Source organism: Pan troglodytes, chromosome 11, assembly GCF_028858775.2.
Source record: "Pan troglodytes isolate AG18354 chromosome 11, NHGRI_mPanTro3-v2.0_pri, whole genome shotgun sequence".
Lineage (NCBI taxonomy): Eukaryota > Metazoa > Chordata > Mammalia > Primates > Hominidae > Pan > Pan troglodytes.
The window spans coordinates 22,202,947-22,219,936 of record NC_072409.2 but is presented as its reverse complement, the minus strand read 5'-3'; the positions used below and the strand labels follow the sequence as shown (position 1 = coordinate 22,219,936).

The 16,990-nt window shown below is 41.4% G+C and overlaps 1 protein-coding gene across 1 annotated transcript in view; it reads left to right on the top strand.

The window, feature by feature from the left end:
* Positions 1–16,990, top strand: part of PAPPA (pappalysin 1) — a 248,195-nt gene that overhangs the window by 63,797 nt on the left and 167,408 nt on the right. Inside the window, exons 5-6 of the mRNA XM_016961539.4 lie at positions 2,342–2,534; positions 9,848–9,969. Coding sequence (XP_016817028.3) covers positions 2,342–2,534; positions 9,848–9,969 — 315 coding nt within the window. The remainder of the gene's footprint in view (positions 1–2,341; positions 2,535–9,847; positions 9,970–16,990) is intronic.

The window sequence follows — 16,990 nt, the reverse complement described above, 5'->3', positions numbered from 1 at the left end:
GAATTTTTTTCCTGCTTCCAGTTTTCTAACACTCACACATGCATGAGCACACACAAGCATACACACACACCACACACACACTATTTCCAATTCCCATGTACTAACATTTATCATGAGGCAGGCATTGCTCTTAGTGCCCTACATCCCTGCACCTTGGCTGTGTTTTGAGATGAGCAATCGTGTTATCATCACTGTCTTCACTTCACAGATGGGGTAACTGAGGCACTGGGGGCAGAAAATCACTTGTCCATTTGACTCCAGATTCTGTGTGCACTAATCTAGTCAAGTGGCCATACTTCTTCCCTTAGCCATCATGCCTTTCTCCTGCATGTAACCTATTTGGTGGCTTTTCCAAAGTTTTCAAGATGAAGTACAAAGTTCATGGCAACAAAGAAAAAAGTGTCCAATTATCTGGCCCTTTTCAGTCTGAGGACTTTTTCCTTGCAATAGGGAGCCATAGAATGTTTGGTATTCAGGAGTTACATGGTGGGATCTGGGTTTGAGAGAGATTTACTCGGTTATTCACTATACTGTGTTTGTTAAGAGACATTGGGCTCTTCCGCTTCTCCAAATGTGTTAAAGACTTCCCTAAGGTGCTGGAAAGGAGATTGGCAAAAATTACTAAGGGGATTTAAGGCAGCTTCTGTATAGAACCTCCCTCACACCCTGCCCCTTCCCTAAGCTGGATTCTCAAAGCCATGTATATAGCTGTCCAGCACCTGCCCAAATGTATTTAATGTTTGTTTGATAAGAAGAAACCAGTATATGCTGCAGGATTCCCAGTAGCAAGTTTATTTTAAGATTGGAAGAGCCCTGTACTCCTCTGTCTGGGGCCCAGCTGCAGGCTCCCTGATCAGGTGGACACCTCTGGGAAGTGGTGTTTTTGGAAATTAAGCCAAAACAGTGCGTTGCCCTGCCCCTAGGGCAGTTGAATAAAACTGTTGGAGGGAGAAATGCAAGCGTTCTCCCTCAGAACCAGGTCTTAGGTCACACCCTGGAAAAGAGAGATTAGGATCAAAGGTCCTTAGATCTAAAGACACCTGAGAGATTGTGTTCCAAGCTCCCTTAGCCTCAGACTCAACTCCCATTTATCAACCACCTGCAGGATTTTATATCCATACAATGTCTCATTTATGCTTGAAAAGAAGTTCTCATATTGATCAGAAGCATGGCCTTGAAGTCAGGACTGCCTGGGTTCAAATCCCAGATGTATCCCTAGCTTTGTGATTTTGAAATAATTATTTACCCTCTGTCAGCTTTAATATCCTCTTCTGTACGATAAGGAAAATAGTAGTGCGTACTCCAAAACTCCAGAGAAGGGAAGGGGCTTACCGTGTCTAAAGCACAGTGCACCAATGGCAGCATGGAGTGGGAGATGTTACTACTCATATTTTCAGCATGCACACTACCCTGGTTTGTTCCCAGGTCTGCCTGACTCCCTGGCCTGTGCTCTCTGCCTAAGGCACCATGCCTCTGTAGTCATGCAGCACTTTCTCCTGCAATCCCTCTCCTTTCTTTTCCAATCTTAGCTGTGCAATCTGATCAGCCTCAACTATCTCCTTCTTTAGAAGCCTTCCTGGTCGCCTGCCTGTCCCTGCCCCCACCCATGCCGTCTTCCTCCCTTTATCAGTGATTGACATCACAGGCTTTAGTAGCCTTGTAACAACCTTGACTCATACACTGGACTGGTCTTGACTCCATAACTAGACTTGTACCTCATCATGGGCAGGAACTTTTAAAGTTTCATCTTTCCATGCCCTTGGGCACAGAGCAGAAATGTGGTAGACACTCAGAAGGTTTGTTTGAGGGGTAATATCAGCACATTGGTTAATAGTGAAATTAATGAATGAGTGGATGAAAGAATGTGAAGGAATGAGTTGGAACCAGTGAGTGCATCAATGAATGAGTGAATGGATAAACAAGTGAATGAATGAATGAATGAATGAGAGATATTGAGTGGGGGGTGAGGGAGGGAGGGAGTAATGGAATTGTTGACTTAGTGCCCAGTGGATTTGGGGGCTATGGGAAATAGGGGAAATAGCTCATCTTGCCTCTGTCCTTTGCCGTGACCTCTGGGCTGCTCTCTTCCCAGTCTCAGCCATACTTTTTCAGTTACATCCACCCTTCCCTCCCTCCTGTTTCCTCTCACCTGTCTCCAGAAGTGATGACTACACTAATTTGTTCACAGGCCATTAACTCTTGAGAGCTGGAAGAGGCCAGCCTGAGTTGGCAAGGAACGACTTGGGTGCTGGCTCTTGGGCCGCCAGGAGCCGTCATTACTCTCTCATATGCCTGCCTGCCTTGCGGCTTGGTGCTTATCTCTCCCTCTGCCTGCTTGCAGATGACGACTGTACGGACTCCTTCACGCCCAATCAAGTCGCCAGAATGCACTGTTACCTGGACCTGGTCTACCAGGGCTGGCAGCCCTCCAGGAAACCAGCGCCTGTTGCCCTCGCCCCCCAAGTTGTGGGCCACACAACGGACTCTGTGACACTGGAGTGGTTCCCACCTATAGATGGCCATTTCTTTGAAAGGTGAGTGTGCCCTGTGTAGTGTTGATCCCTCTCTCTCTCTCCTGCCAAGAAGAAGGAAATTTGGAAGGGAAGCAGACTTGGAGAGGGATTTTACTGCATTTCTTGTTCTTGTTCAAAAGGTATCTCCACCACCTAGCATGTTGTAAATTTGAGATCAGGGAATAAATAAATGGTCATTAATAGAAACAAATAAATAACAATAAATATTTTTAAGTGAATGGGTACTTAGATTCACTTTGTTATTAGAAACTTGGAAACCTCTTTTGCTACAGACCTCTTCTGGGATGGAGGTAATAGTCTTGTCTCCATGAGCTCAGGAGTTGTGATTGCCTGGGCAAAAACATTTATATTATATTATATATTATATTATATTAATTATATTGTATCATATTATATATGCTTATATATGGATATATATATTTATGTGTGTCACATGTGTGTATATAAGTACATATTTACATATAAGAATACATATACAAGGCCGGGCATGGTGGCTCACTCCTGTAATTCCAGCACTTTGGGAGGCCAAGGTGGGCAGATCATGAGGTCAGGAGTTCAAGACCAGCCTGACCAATACGGTGAAATCCCATCTCTACTAAAGCACAAAAATTAGCCCGGTGTGGTGGTGCGTGCCTGTAATCCCAGCTACTTGGGAGGCTGAGGCAGGAGAATGCTTGAGCCCAGGAGGCGGAGTTTGCAGTGAGCCGAGATGGCACCACCGCATCTCAGCCTGGGCAACAGAGCGAGACTCTGTCTCAAAAAAAAAAAAAAGAAAAAGAAAAAAGAATGCATATACATATATGACATATAAACATAATTTTTGTGCCAAATGTTTTTTTTTTATTTTGTAGAGCTAAAGGTAGCATTTTTATAAGACCAGGGAATGATAAACTGAGGCACAAGCTACCTCTATTCTGCTGCCCTGACTGTTCATTAATTAACCACATGGCCTTGAGCAAGTCACTTTCTGTCTCTGAGCCTGATTCTCCCTTCCCTGAAAACTGGGTCTAATGATACTACAGTGGCTTGAAGGTGGAGACCTGAATCAAATGGTCTCTTGTGATCTTTCCCCCATATAAACTCCTTGAGGAGCTCAAGCTCTAAGGGGACCAGATTTAAAAGGGTCATGAAAATAGACCAAGGTATTTGCATCTATTTTGGAATTTTGCCATAATTCAGGGAAGATTAATGTATTACCTCTACTCCCAGCCCTTCTTTGGGATGCTTCATCTAGTAATGGTGATATATTAATGATGGTAAAAATAATAACCATGCTAATAATTAATATTACTTTCTTGTAGTTGCTGGGATCTATCAAGTGCTTACTATGTGATGGATTCTATACTAAATGCTTTACATACAGAATCTCATTTAATCTTTCTGGTAACCTTGTACAAAACAAATCATCTTCCTCATCTGCTAGATAAAAAGAGAATTGGAGCTGAAAGAGGCTGAAAGGTGACCAGAGGGTCATGGAAAGTGGCAGGCACTGGGCTTCAGCTCTTGTTTTGTATTGTGTTATCTCAGACTCATATGTGCTTTCATTAAGTTGTTTCAGAACTAGAATTGGAGAAAAGGCATTACACTGCCCCCCGCAAGGAAAAAGAAAAAGCCACAAAAAGAAGCAAGAAATTCTCATTTACAAGTGTATTTGTCTGCATTTGTGTGTATGTCAAAGACATATTAGGCAAAGGACCTAAATAGACACTTCAAGACACACAAATGGCCAACAGCTATGTAGAAGAAATGCTCAACCTCACTAATCATCAGGAAAAGGCAAATTAAAACCACAAGAAGGTGTCACCACACACCTGTTAGAATGTCTATTACCAAAAGGAGGAAAGATAAGAAGTGTTAGCCAGGGTGTGGAGAAAAGGGAACACCTGTGCACTGGCGGTGGGAATGTAGGTTAATATAGCCATCATGGAAAATAGTATGGGGGTTCCTCAGAACATTCAAAATAGAACTGCCATATAATCCAGCAATCCCAATTCTGTGTATATATTTAAAGAAATTGAAATTAGTATGCCAAAGAGATTGCTACACTCCCATGTTCACTGTACATTATTCACAATAGCTAAAATATAGAAGCAACCTAGGAGTCCATCATCAGATGAACAGGTAAAGAAAATGTGGTATACAGATGGTCTCCAATTTACGATAATTTGACTTCCACTTTTTTGTCTTCACAATGGCAAAAAAGTAATATATATTCAGCATTGCTTTGAGTATTAAGATGGTATAAACCTATTGTAAGTTGAAAATATCGTAAGTCAAAAGTGCATTTTCAACTTACCGTATTTTCAACTTAAGATAGGTTTATTGGGTGAGTCCTAACCCCATTGTAAGTCAAGGAGCATCTGTATAGACACAATGGAATACTATTCAGCCTTAAAAGCGGGAAAATTCTGTCATTTTCAACAAAATGAATGAACCTGGAAGACATTATGCTAAGTGAAATAAGCTAGGCACAGAAAGACAAATAACTGCATGATCTCACGTATATATGGAATCTAAAAAAAATGAATTCATAGAGGTAGAAAGTAGAATGATGACCACCAGAGGCAGGTGGGGTGAGTGGGGAAAGGGACGATGTTGATCAAAGGGCATAAAGTTTCAGGTAGATGGGAGGAATAAGCTTTAGTGATCTGTTGCACAGAATGGTGACTCTAATAAATGATAATGCATTGTATATTTCAAACTTGTGAAAAGGATAGATTTCAAATGTTTTTGCCAAAAAAAAGTGTGAGAGATGATGGATTTGTTAATTTGCCCAATTTAATCACTCCACATTGTAAACATATATCAAAACATCTTACTGTACTCCGTAAATATATACACAGTCATTATATGTCAATTAAAAATAAAATTAAAAAAATTTTTGAAACCTATTTGATCACAGTACCACATAAAATGTGGGCACTAATTTTTCACATTACCATCAGTACCTGATTCTAGAACCTAAATTTGGTAGCTGGCGAATGTGATCATCAGGGAAGGAAATGCACTTACTACGCTCTGTAGAAATTCCCCTTCCCCTGCCCCAGCCATCCTCACTGGGAGCACAGAGCTGGGTTTGGGAAACCTCGTGTGACACTTCAGAGGTTTCCAGCAGCCCATAGATTTATTTACTTTTTCTGTGGTGATGAGAAGTATCAGACTTTTGGTCAAGCCTTGGCCTCCATTCCACTTAAAAATGGAAGTTTCATAAATGAAGCTTCCTGTGTATGTATTTAATTTATATTTCATAAAGCAGTTACTGTCCATTAAATAAATACCACCTGATTGTTGGAAACCTATTGGAGGGTTAATTGTTGTGTAATGAGATATGTCTCTATTACACAGTGTCCTTAGCTTCAATCAATATGTTTTTAATAACCTATAGTCAGTTGGTTCTTGAGGCTCATATAATAGCTATTCTGTTCAGTTTAAGATTTCATAACATAGTTATCATACGTTAAATTAAAACTGACATTTCCAAAACATATCTAATTAGGGTTAGCAGCTACGTTGACCATAGTCTATGGCTAAAAGAAGTCAGTCCACAAATTCAATAAATTGTTGTAAAGAAATGGAACTGTCTTTAATGTATATCACTCTCCCATACAGATGGAATTTATACTCATGCAAATTGGCTTAGTAGAAAGTATACAAGCTTTAATGCCAGGTCATCCATTTCCCGTCCTCAGCTTTATCACTCCCAGTCAATGGGACCTTGAGCAAAGCCATCTCACCTCTGATCCTCTGGGCCTTCTTCCATCAAAATGTGCTCATCCTGCCCACGTCACCTAGCTTTTGTGAAGAATTTAGCAAGATAACGGTGAAATGCCAAGCACACACACTCTATGTTCAGGAAACATCAGCTCCCATTTTGTGCAACATTTTCCAGAGCTGTTTAGCTTCTTAAAAATTCCCTTTCCCTGCAAAGCCTCTGGTGTTTTCCACTACATCCATCAATGCCAACCTCTCGCCCCTGGCCATCCTCATGTCCTCCTGCTGTTCTCACATCTGTGGTCTAAGAGAATACAAGGGTTTCCCTTAAAAAAACATATTCAGATCCTCCCACAGCCTGTGTCCTCACACATGGGCAACTGAATAAATAATTCAAGGCCACCCCTGGTTTTCCTAACTCCTTTATTTTTATCTGTCTTGCAAACACGTGTTGACTGGGTTGTTTCAGTTATCTGACAATTGGCCATGGTATATTGGAAATAGTACTGGACTGAAAACCAAGAAACCTGGGTCTGAAGTCTTTGTGACCTCATCCATTCCCTCTGCCTTTGGCCTCAGTTTTCTGATGTGTAAGCCAAAGATGTTCTAGGCTTTCTCAACCAAGGTTCCTCTTCTAAATTTTAAGACATGGAAAATGATTTGTGTAACTATTTCCTCATTTCTCCCAAAGATGGTATATAATAAGTACTATTTTAGTTTCATAGGAGACAAGTTAATTCATTATATACAATGGATGCCTTAGAGAAACACTGTCCAATAGGATTTGCTGCAATAACGGAAATATTCTATATCAGTACTAAGATTATAGCCATTAGCCAACTGGGGCTTGAAATGTGACTGGTGTGACTGAAGAATCAAATTTCAAATTTTATTTATTTTTAATTAAATTAAGTTTAAATAGCCACATATGGCTAATAGGTGCCATATTGGACAGCACATACTTAGAGCTTTAAGCTTTAATTTTCATGAAACCCAAGTAAGAAAGATGAGCTCTCCCAGCTTTGGTATCCTGCATGTCTATGATTTCATTGTGTATGTTTGTGTATGTTTATGTGTAGATATAGGTATCCATGAAGACAATGTGAATGTGAAAGGTAGGAAACACATAGAATTCCTAGGTGTGTAGGACAGGACATCATACATTTGCTTCAGCTGGATGATTATTTGTTCACTCATCCATGTATTTATTGGGAGCCTGGGATGTATCAAGAATTCACTGAAACTCAGGTGGCTTTATGTGTATCACCCACAATGAAACATCTAAAGCACATAGACGAAATAATGAATGACCATCAAGGTCAGCATGGTTCCTGAATTCATCCCAGAACATTTGTAACCCCAGTGTCAGTCTAAAGCCAGTCATGTGACTCAAAGCCACTATGCGTGGATTGTGGTCATCCTAAGGGAATGCCTCCATTAGCAGTGCTGAGGAAGTCTTTCTCTCCACTCCTACTTTTCTGCATTTGAGTATATTTGTATAATTGTTATTATTGCTACTCCAAGAGTAACTCAAGTATTTAAAATATGTAGAAAATTTAGAAAACCAGAAAGAGTAATAATAGGGGGTGAGATCAATCATCCTATATTCCAATCTCAAGAAATTGCTGCTGATAATATTTTGTTTCATAGTGTTATTTGAACATTGAGATATTGCTATAGATTTAGCTTTGGATATTACTTTTTCATTTAATATTATAGCTTACACATTTTCCATGAAGTTGCATAATATTTATAAATATTTCTGCAATAACTGCTTGCCATTCCATTAAGCATATTAACCATGGGCTATTTAATGATTCTCTTATCACTGAATATTAATATTAGTGTGCTTGCAAAATTTCCACCTACATATGGTTTCATATTTACAATGATAAGGCTGAGAATGCAAAACCTACAATTTGAAGGTCTGCACTAAGTTAGCCATGAGTATTAGCACATGCCTAAGTGACTGGTATCCATCCATCCATCCATCCATCCATCCATCCATCCATCCATCCGTCCATCTATCCATCCATGCATACATCCATCCATTCAACTGCTTATACTGACCAACATTATAAAATAAGTTATGTGCTGTGCCGTGTGAAATAAAAAGATGGTTATTAGATATTGACTTTGTCCTCAAGGACCTCACAATCTATTAGGATAAACTCTCCTGCATGTCAAAAAAAGTTTTCACAGAGGAAATGATGTCAAAGGTGAACTTGAAGGAGGAGAAACATCAGCCAAGTGAAAAAAGTCTGCAGAGGGGATGTGGGTAACATGACGCAACATGATAGGTAGACAGAGCTTATCATGGAGAGAAACAAAGCTAGAGTGAAGCAGAGGATAGTATGAAAGAGCATTGAATACCACATTATAGGGCATTAGGGGATAAAATCACTGAAAGAGGTAAGCAGGGGCATGACTTGTTCATCTTGAGGTTTGGGGATGATCTACTGTCGGCTGTGTAGAGGAGGAACGGGGAGAAACAGCACACTCTGATGCTCACAAGCACACGGTTCCTGACTGTGTGAGCCCAGAGGCATAGTGAACGTCCCTGTGAGGGGAAAGCCATAAGGCTTCAGACCTGGCTTCTCCATTGCATCCTTTCAGGTAGCCAAAGCACAGAAGTTCTTCCAGGAATGATGAAAGAGTTATCATCAGGACCATTGCACTTTGAGAAATAATGGGTTGTGCTGGGACATTTCTCGACGTCTTCCCGAGATTTTGTTTCCAGTCCCTCTGCAGAGGTCACTCAGATTTGCAGTTTTCAGTTCACAATAAGACAGGAGAAGAGGACTCATTCCTCTCCCTTCTCCACAACTGCCTCATAAACAGATGCCAAATCTGGAAAATGAGTAGGATCCCAGAGACTCTATAGCCAAAGGAAGATTGAATCCAGATACACAAGACCCAACTTGGTAGGGGAAGCCATCATAATATTCCACTTCTGGGACTGGTCCCATTGAGGGATTGGCTAGCCCCTTGGAAAGCCGCTAAAATGAATTAGATGGCATGGTAGAGAAACTGCTTTTGACTGTAAAATCGAGGAGTGACTCATCCATCCACAGAATGTCAAGGCTGGACGGTTCCTTAGGCATCATTTAATCCAGCCCTCTTATTTTCAGATGAAGGAACCATGCCATCTTCATATTTAATGCCTAAAACACAAGATGGTGTCTGGTACATAGTAGGTACCTGATAAACATTGTAAAAGGAGTAAACTTTGAGAACGAAATGGAGCAAGAGATTTTCTCATAACTACATTGCAAATCCTCAGTGGAGCTTTATATGCCTGATAAAATTAAAATTATTGCAGGTGGTGAGACTTCAGCCTGTTGACTTTGTGCTGCTAAAAATCAGAGAAATGTATGCATCATCAGAACAGAAGCCACTTAGGCTCAAACGAGGTTCTTGCTGGGCAATGGGGAGGCATTTCACTTACGGTTATTTCCAGAAGCCTTGGCATATGTAGGCAGGAAAGGGGGAAACACAGATTTGTTGTGTCCTCTGCCCCATTGACTCTGGCCTAGTCCCATCACTTGCTCATTCAACTGTTCCTAAGTCGGTGCATTTTCCCTCTTTCCTTGGCCTCCTAGAGAATTGGGATCAGCATGTCATCTTTGCCTGGAAGGGAGAATCCTGGTGCAGTATGCTTCCAACGCTTCCTCCCCAATGCCCTGCAGCCCATCAGGACACTGGAGCCCTCGTGAAGCAGAAGGTAAGCCAGCCTTCTGGAAGCTCATTGACAGGTGGAGTGTGCAAAGAACAGCTCTTTCAACGTATATGGGGTTTTATGATTTTTATGGGTCTTTCCTATGTATCATTTCATTTGAGTAACATCATCCTGCAAGGTTAGTAGTCAAGCGCTCATCCATTTGACAAATACTTTTTGAGCATTTGCACTATCCTAACATGTTGTTCTCATATTACAAATGAGGAAACAAAGACAATAAGATATTAAAGAAGTGCCCAAGGCCACATACCTGATACAAACACAGTGTCTTGGGGGTATTTATATATCCTTCAGACCCCAACTGCTTGTAGTTACAAACAAGGCCACTTTAGAGTCAATACAAATATTTTGGGGCTTCAAGGCATCAGTGGTCTTTGATTCTTCTTCTGTTATTTCTTAGACTATACAGAGCACTTTCACATGTGTTGAAACTATTCCTTTTAATTTCTTCTATATACCCTCTTTTTGGGATCTATTTACCTGTAAGACACATAAAGGAAGTGCCTTATGATTGCCACTATTATGGGTTCCACCCACTATCAGACTCTTCCCTGCTCAGGGTTGTCTCTCAGGCTTACCAAGGAACCAATGATCTCTGTGCTTTCTTACATCATCATTGAAATTAAGAGAAGAATACCTTTTGCCAAATGCTTGTTGTCACACTTTGTCACTTGGCCTCAGAACCAGGCTGGCAGAGGCTCCATACTTTCCTCTTAGTCTTTCATCTCCCCCTCCCTGGTACTCAGGGATGTACACATAGACCCTGCCCCCACCCAGTCCCTCTTGCTCTTCTGCAGGTTAGCTCATGCCAGCAGTCACTGGGTGAGGACACTATTACACCAGTGCATCAGAGGGAGCGGAATCAGTCGTCTCACTGAACACCAGTGAGAACTCCTCCGCTATCCTCTATATTTTTAGAAAGAAGGTTGAAAAGAAAAAGCCGGAGATAGAATAAAGCAAGGGGGAAGGATCAGAGAGGAAAGTGAAGTTGAAAAACGACGGCACTGCACTTTATTTTTTAAAGTAGCTTAAAATAAAAATGAGAGTCAAACTTGGGAAGTCTAAACAAATCCATCTGGAATGTAAAGCAAGAGGGATGTCTGGGAAAAGCCCTCAGTTCAGCCTCACAGAATCACAGGCTGTCAGACCTGAGAGGGATGCCTGGGGTCATCTGGCCCGGGCTCCCCCCAAGTGCAGGAATCCCCTCTATGTGCGTCCTCACTGAGGTTCCCTGGAGCCTGTTCAAGCCCCAGTTTTTTAGAAAGTTCTCGAAATCTGCAATTGTAATTTTTCCACCCAAACTGAACCCACTTTGGGTTGTCACAGAGAATGTGTGTCTCTGCCACCTGACAACATTTTGCATGCTTGTATCTAGTGAGCCTGTCTCACTAGTGACCAACACAGGCACTATATGCTGGGCACTGTCTTGGGCACATGGGCAAGGCAGTGCTGAGTGTCTGCTAGGGAAGTCAGATAAGTAAATGGCCAATTACCATTCAATGTGAACAGGCTTATGGTAATAGAAGTACCAAGTGGTGCTGGGGGCCCATAAGAAGGGGACCCCATGCAGAACTGGAGACTCAGTCTTCCCATAAAATATCACAACACTGTTAACGAGGTGCATCTGAGAATGTGAAAAAGTTTGGTATGTTCACAGAGTGGCTGTTTTCTAAATCTACTTCAGAGGCTTATAGGGTTCCTGGAGACGTTTATAGGGTATCCTCAAAGTCAAAAGTATTTTCATAAACTTACATATGACATCATTTGCTTTTTCCACTCTCATTCTCTCCTGAGAGTCCAGTGGAGCTATCTGATAGACACACGACATGTGATGTCATTTGTGCTCTGATAGCTAATGGAACACACTCTTTTGTATTCTTGAATTTTTAAATTTCTTAGCTTTAGTTTATAATGCGGAAACTACTAATAGATATAACCTGCATAAGCAAAAGTTCAGTAAGGCTATAAGAGTTTAAGTAGGTTCAGAACATGTAAAACAAGGTAGAGGTGGCAGAGGTAAGACAGATGAGATAGATAATGGCCAGGTGAGGACGGGTTTGGATTCACATCAAGGGCAGTGAGAAAACCATGTGCTTTATGAGGGCATGATATATGGTAAGACCTGCGTGTCATAAAGGTTGCTCAGACTGCTGTGTGAAGAAGAGATCAAGAGGATTTGGTTGCTAGAGGAAGGGAAGCAGCAAGGTGTCTGTTGCCAAAATCCAGCTGAGGAATGATGGTGGGCTGGTGAGGTCGGTGGCTGTGAGAATGGAGAGAAGTTTATGGGGTTGAGAGGTACTTGGAAGGTAGAATTAGCAAGATTCTCCCCTGAGATGTCTCTGGCTAAAATTATCTTTCTTTGTTCTACCACTTGTTTGAATAAAATTATTTCCAGACATCTCCCCACACTTACATCCGATGCAACTATTAGTTGGTGAAGTTTGCTCCTAGTTTGTTCCTGACCTTCTTAAAGCATGATATGCAGAATGGAGTTCAACTGGAGGCACTGAGGTTTCTGGTTCCCTGAGCCAATTTGGAGCTCCAAGGAAACCCAGCAGCCTTGGGTTTTCCTCCTATGTAAATTTAGTACATGTGGGCCAGGAAAAGACACTGTTCTTTTTTTAGAGCATCCTATTACAGTCTCTGTGATCCTTTTGGCTCAGACCCTTTTAATATCCTTGAAGAAATAAACTTTTCCATGAGCCAAACTCTGCAATTTATTTCTCAACTCATTCTCATCCTATTTATCTTCGCATGTTTAAGTTTTTGGACTTCCCAAACTAACTTAAAACTCCCAAATTCATGAGCAATGCCAGACATATCTGTATGGTTGGGGAAAAAACATGGGGAATGCAGGGGAGGGAAAGGAGGAGGATTGGACCATGGTCTCAGCCCTACTATTGATGTGCCCTTGAGTGAGTCACATAGCTTCTCTGAAAATGGCATTGTATCCACAGAATGAAAAGTTGAAATATAATATCCTTTCTAGCTCTAATATTGCATGGAGCTGTAACTTCTTTTCATATAACCCCATATTAACTAGCAGAAGATTCTTCATTTAACAAATCTTTATTGGAAATCTACTGCATTTCATTAGCGTCATTTCTAAGAAGGTAAATACAGTCATAGAACTGCTTGCCTTTGTTCATAGACAGTGGTTGCGCTCCTACCCCTTGAGCAAAAACTGTATTTCATACATGAATATTTTTGAGATATTTGATGCCATGTTTTATCTGTAGCCTATAAATTAAATAAATATATATTTCTTGATCTGACTGACTCAAATCCCAGTTAAGATCACTTATGCAAGTATAAAATAGATCCCAAGTGTTGGGTTTTCCATGAGAGATTAGCACATGGCACTAACTGTTTTTATTTTTTCTCATTTGTGTGTTTTCTCTATTTTTCTGCCCAGAATATTTCAGGTGTGCTTAACTATTCACCTGGAAAAAAGCTTGGCACCAAGTTTTTATAACTATATTTGTGTCAACAGCTGCAGTGTATATATATATATAGATATATAACGGGTGCCTGTATAGTGCTTCACAAAAGTAAATATAGATCAGCATGATTATGTATAAATATATGTCTATACACATATATGACCTTATTTCTAGTGGACAGCTTATATAAACATGTAATTTTTAATTTAATCACCGTATATACAAAAGGATATCTATTAATAATGAAGTAACAGGGCTTTTACACTTAGTTCTCTTTTCTTCTTTGTTTATTCTTTTCTCCCCTTCCACCCTTCCTCCTCCCCCTTCCTTATCTTCTTCCTTCCCTTCTCGCTTTGTTTCTTTTCTCCAGCTCCTGTCCTTACCTTCCAACTACATGTCCAATCAATCTCCCAGCTGTGTTCACTTTTCCTCCTTAGGAATTCTGACTTGCCATCTCCTTGCATGCTTTCTTGCAGTTCATATATTGTCTGCATTAGTCCAATACTCTCCTAACTAGTCTCGCAAGACTAAATGCTCCCTGAGAACAGAGATCATGTTGGCAAGCTTATTCTCTTGGAGCCTAGCCTACCTCTGGACACACACCTGGCACTGAATAGTTACTCTTTGAATGCATGGAATGAATGGGTGGGTGGATGGATGGATGGATGGATGGACGGATGGATGGATGGATAGTGTCTGTGTCTCTAAACAGTGGTTTTTCTTTTCTTTTCTTTTTCTTTTCTTTTTTTTTTTTTTTTTGAGATGGAGTTTCACTCTTGTTGCCCAGGCTGGAGTGCAGTGGCGTAATCTCGGCTCACCGCAACCTCAGCCTCCTGGGTTCAAGTAATTCTCCTGCCTCAGCCTCCTGAGCAGCTGGGGTTACAGGCATGGGCCACCACACCGAGGTAATTTTGTATTTTTAATAGAGATGACCATGTAGGTCAGGCTGGTCTCGAACTCCTGACCTCAAGTGATCTGCCTGCCTGGGCCTCCCAAAGTGCTGGGATTACAGGCGTGAGCCACCGCACCTGGCCAACAGTGGTTTTTCTAAAAGGGGACCCTGATGTCACTCATTTGCTTAAAATTTTTCAGTAGCTCTTCATCTATTTCAGTGTAAAGTTCAGTTTCCTCCTTAATGTAGTATACAAGCCACTTCACAATCTTGGTTCTACTTAGCTTACCAGCCTCAGCATTTGTTGCTCTACAATTGCACTCGAAAACCATAGTAACCTTAACTTACACTCTCTCCCAACTGTTCTCATGCTTGGAATACCTCCTCTTACCAATATTTTCCTTGTTAATACCTCCCTACTTTCCAGGACAGAGCTAATATATTTATGGGAATCTATTAATGATCTCATCCTATTTGAGGTTTACAGCAACCTCGAGGTAGGTAACATTACAGTAGGTAACACAATGAGAAACCCTATAACTGATATTTTAACCCAACTTTCATTCCTTCAAAGCCTGGCATGCTGCCTGGACCAACAATATCATATTCTACTCCCTGCCAGGGAATTTCTGAACCATCTGAGTCTCAGTTTCCTCTTCTGTAAAATGAATTTCATAAGACCTGCGTCACAGACTTAGTGCCAGCGTAAAAAGACCTGAGGCGTGTAATGTGCTTGGCACAGTGCCTGCACATTGAGGATGGTCAACTTGTGAAGGCTGGCATTATTAATGAGGTTGCTGCTTTGGTTATGGTTACACTCGGTGCCTCTAGGGACTCTTTTTTACATCTAAGTGTTTGTCTCTAATAACCAGACAACCACAAGCTTTGCTAAGATTTCTACTCCTGTTTACTTGCTTAAGCATAATGACCAGACTCACCTTCCTGTCCTTTGGAAGTATTTGGTCCCTCTGTTGATTAACAAGAAACTAGGGAGGAAGGATGAGCCAGGCAGATTTGTCATCTTTGCTCTGCTGTGGCTTCCCACCCCTGACAGTCATTTTCTCCAAGGAAGGGAGGAAGATTACATCATCCCTTGCCAGTTGCAGGAGAAAGCCCATGGAGGGGTGGAATGTTCACCTGGCACCCACCATCAGGAAGCATGCCTTAATGTTCCATGCTGTAACTTTTAACTCGATGTTAACAGGCTAGAAGGTCCTTCCTTTAACAAATATTTATTTAGCATCTGCTACGTGAATACTCTATGGACTAGGCACACTGTATTAAGCAAAAGCTACATGGCGTTGAGTGAAGCAGTGCTCTTTAATAGAGACAAAATGACAACGATCTTACAGGATTTTGATGACAATCAGATGAGTTAACTAATAACTAGGAGATGTGTTTCATATACTGTAAAGTGCTGCCCTTCAATGAAGTTGACTGAATGAATAAGTGATACATGTGTGTCAACATCCCACAAAGTTAAGAAAGTCAGGAACTCAGTGTGTGGGAAAGTAGACAAGAAGAAAGGCTTCAGCTAGGTGGGGAGTCCTACTTGTGTTTTTCCCTTAAACTACAGGTTGCTTTGAGCCAGCAGTTGCTGCGAATAATGAATGAAACTAGCCAAGGAGAGATAGAGGAAATCTTGTAATTAAATCCATCTTTTCTTGCTGTGATGCATTATATCTAAGAAGCCTCTGTGTATTTTCTCACCCCTCCTTCTCTTTTCCTCTTCTCTTCTCCATCTCCACTTGGTGGCTTCTTTCTTTCCTTGGCTAAGCAGAGGCAAGGAGGTTAGAGGCATTTACAGCCTTCACTGGCATAGTTTTTTCACTCCAAATAACTTTCTAGTATTGACATTATAGTGATTCCTGTTACCCTGTAACATTACCACAAAGCGTTTTTAAGCAAAGATCTTTTTTTTTTTTTTCTTATTTGCTTCAGAAATGTCTAGGGTCACCACCACCCTCCCAACCAACCACTGAGGCTGAAGAAAAAAAAAGAATATGCCTAGGTGGGCATGGGGACACATGCCTATATTCAGCTACTCAGGAGGCTGAGGCAGGGGAATTTGAGCCTGCAATGAGCTACAATCAGACCATTCCACTGAAGCCTGGGCAATAGAGCAGGACTCTGTCTCTTAATTTTTTTTTTAAGGTGTCTAGTTGGGCAACTTGAGGTCCTTCATCTTACCATCGGTCTGTCTCTCTCATGAGGCTCCCTTAAATAAATTAGAGCCAATCACTACATTGAGTCCTGGTTATTTTCCTCAGTAGTGCAAGGAAGAGCTCTCTGGGAGTCTAGATGTGATCTCAGCAGAGAAAAATTCAGAAGTCGCTGCAGGCTGAGATCAGTGGGGATGAGGCATCATCTCCCTAGGGAAAGAGGAGAAGAATCCCTCCTTCCTTCTCCCCGCTCCTCACCCAACCCTCCCCTTCCTGAGTGAGACAGAACAGAGTGCGGAGAAGCTCAGTGGTATGGAATGACTGCATGTAGAGAAGGGGAGGAGGAGAGATAAGAGGGCTCCAAGGCTGCCTTCCAGCTCTGTTGTTCATGGTTCTAGACAGTTTCCTCCCAGGTCCTCAGTCTGCAGGGTGGATGCTATTTATGCTCACCTATTCTTTGCTGGTCGGGGGGTGGGGTTAGGATTTCTGTCAGTCCAAGTAGGTTTTAC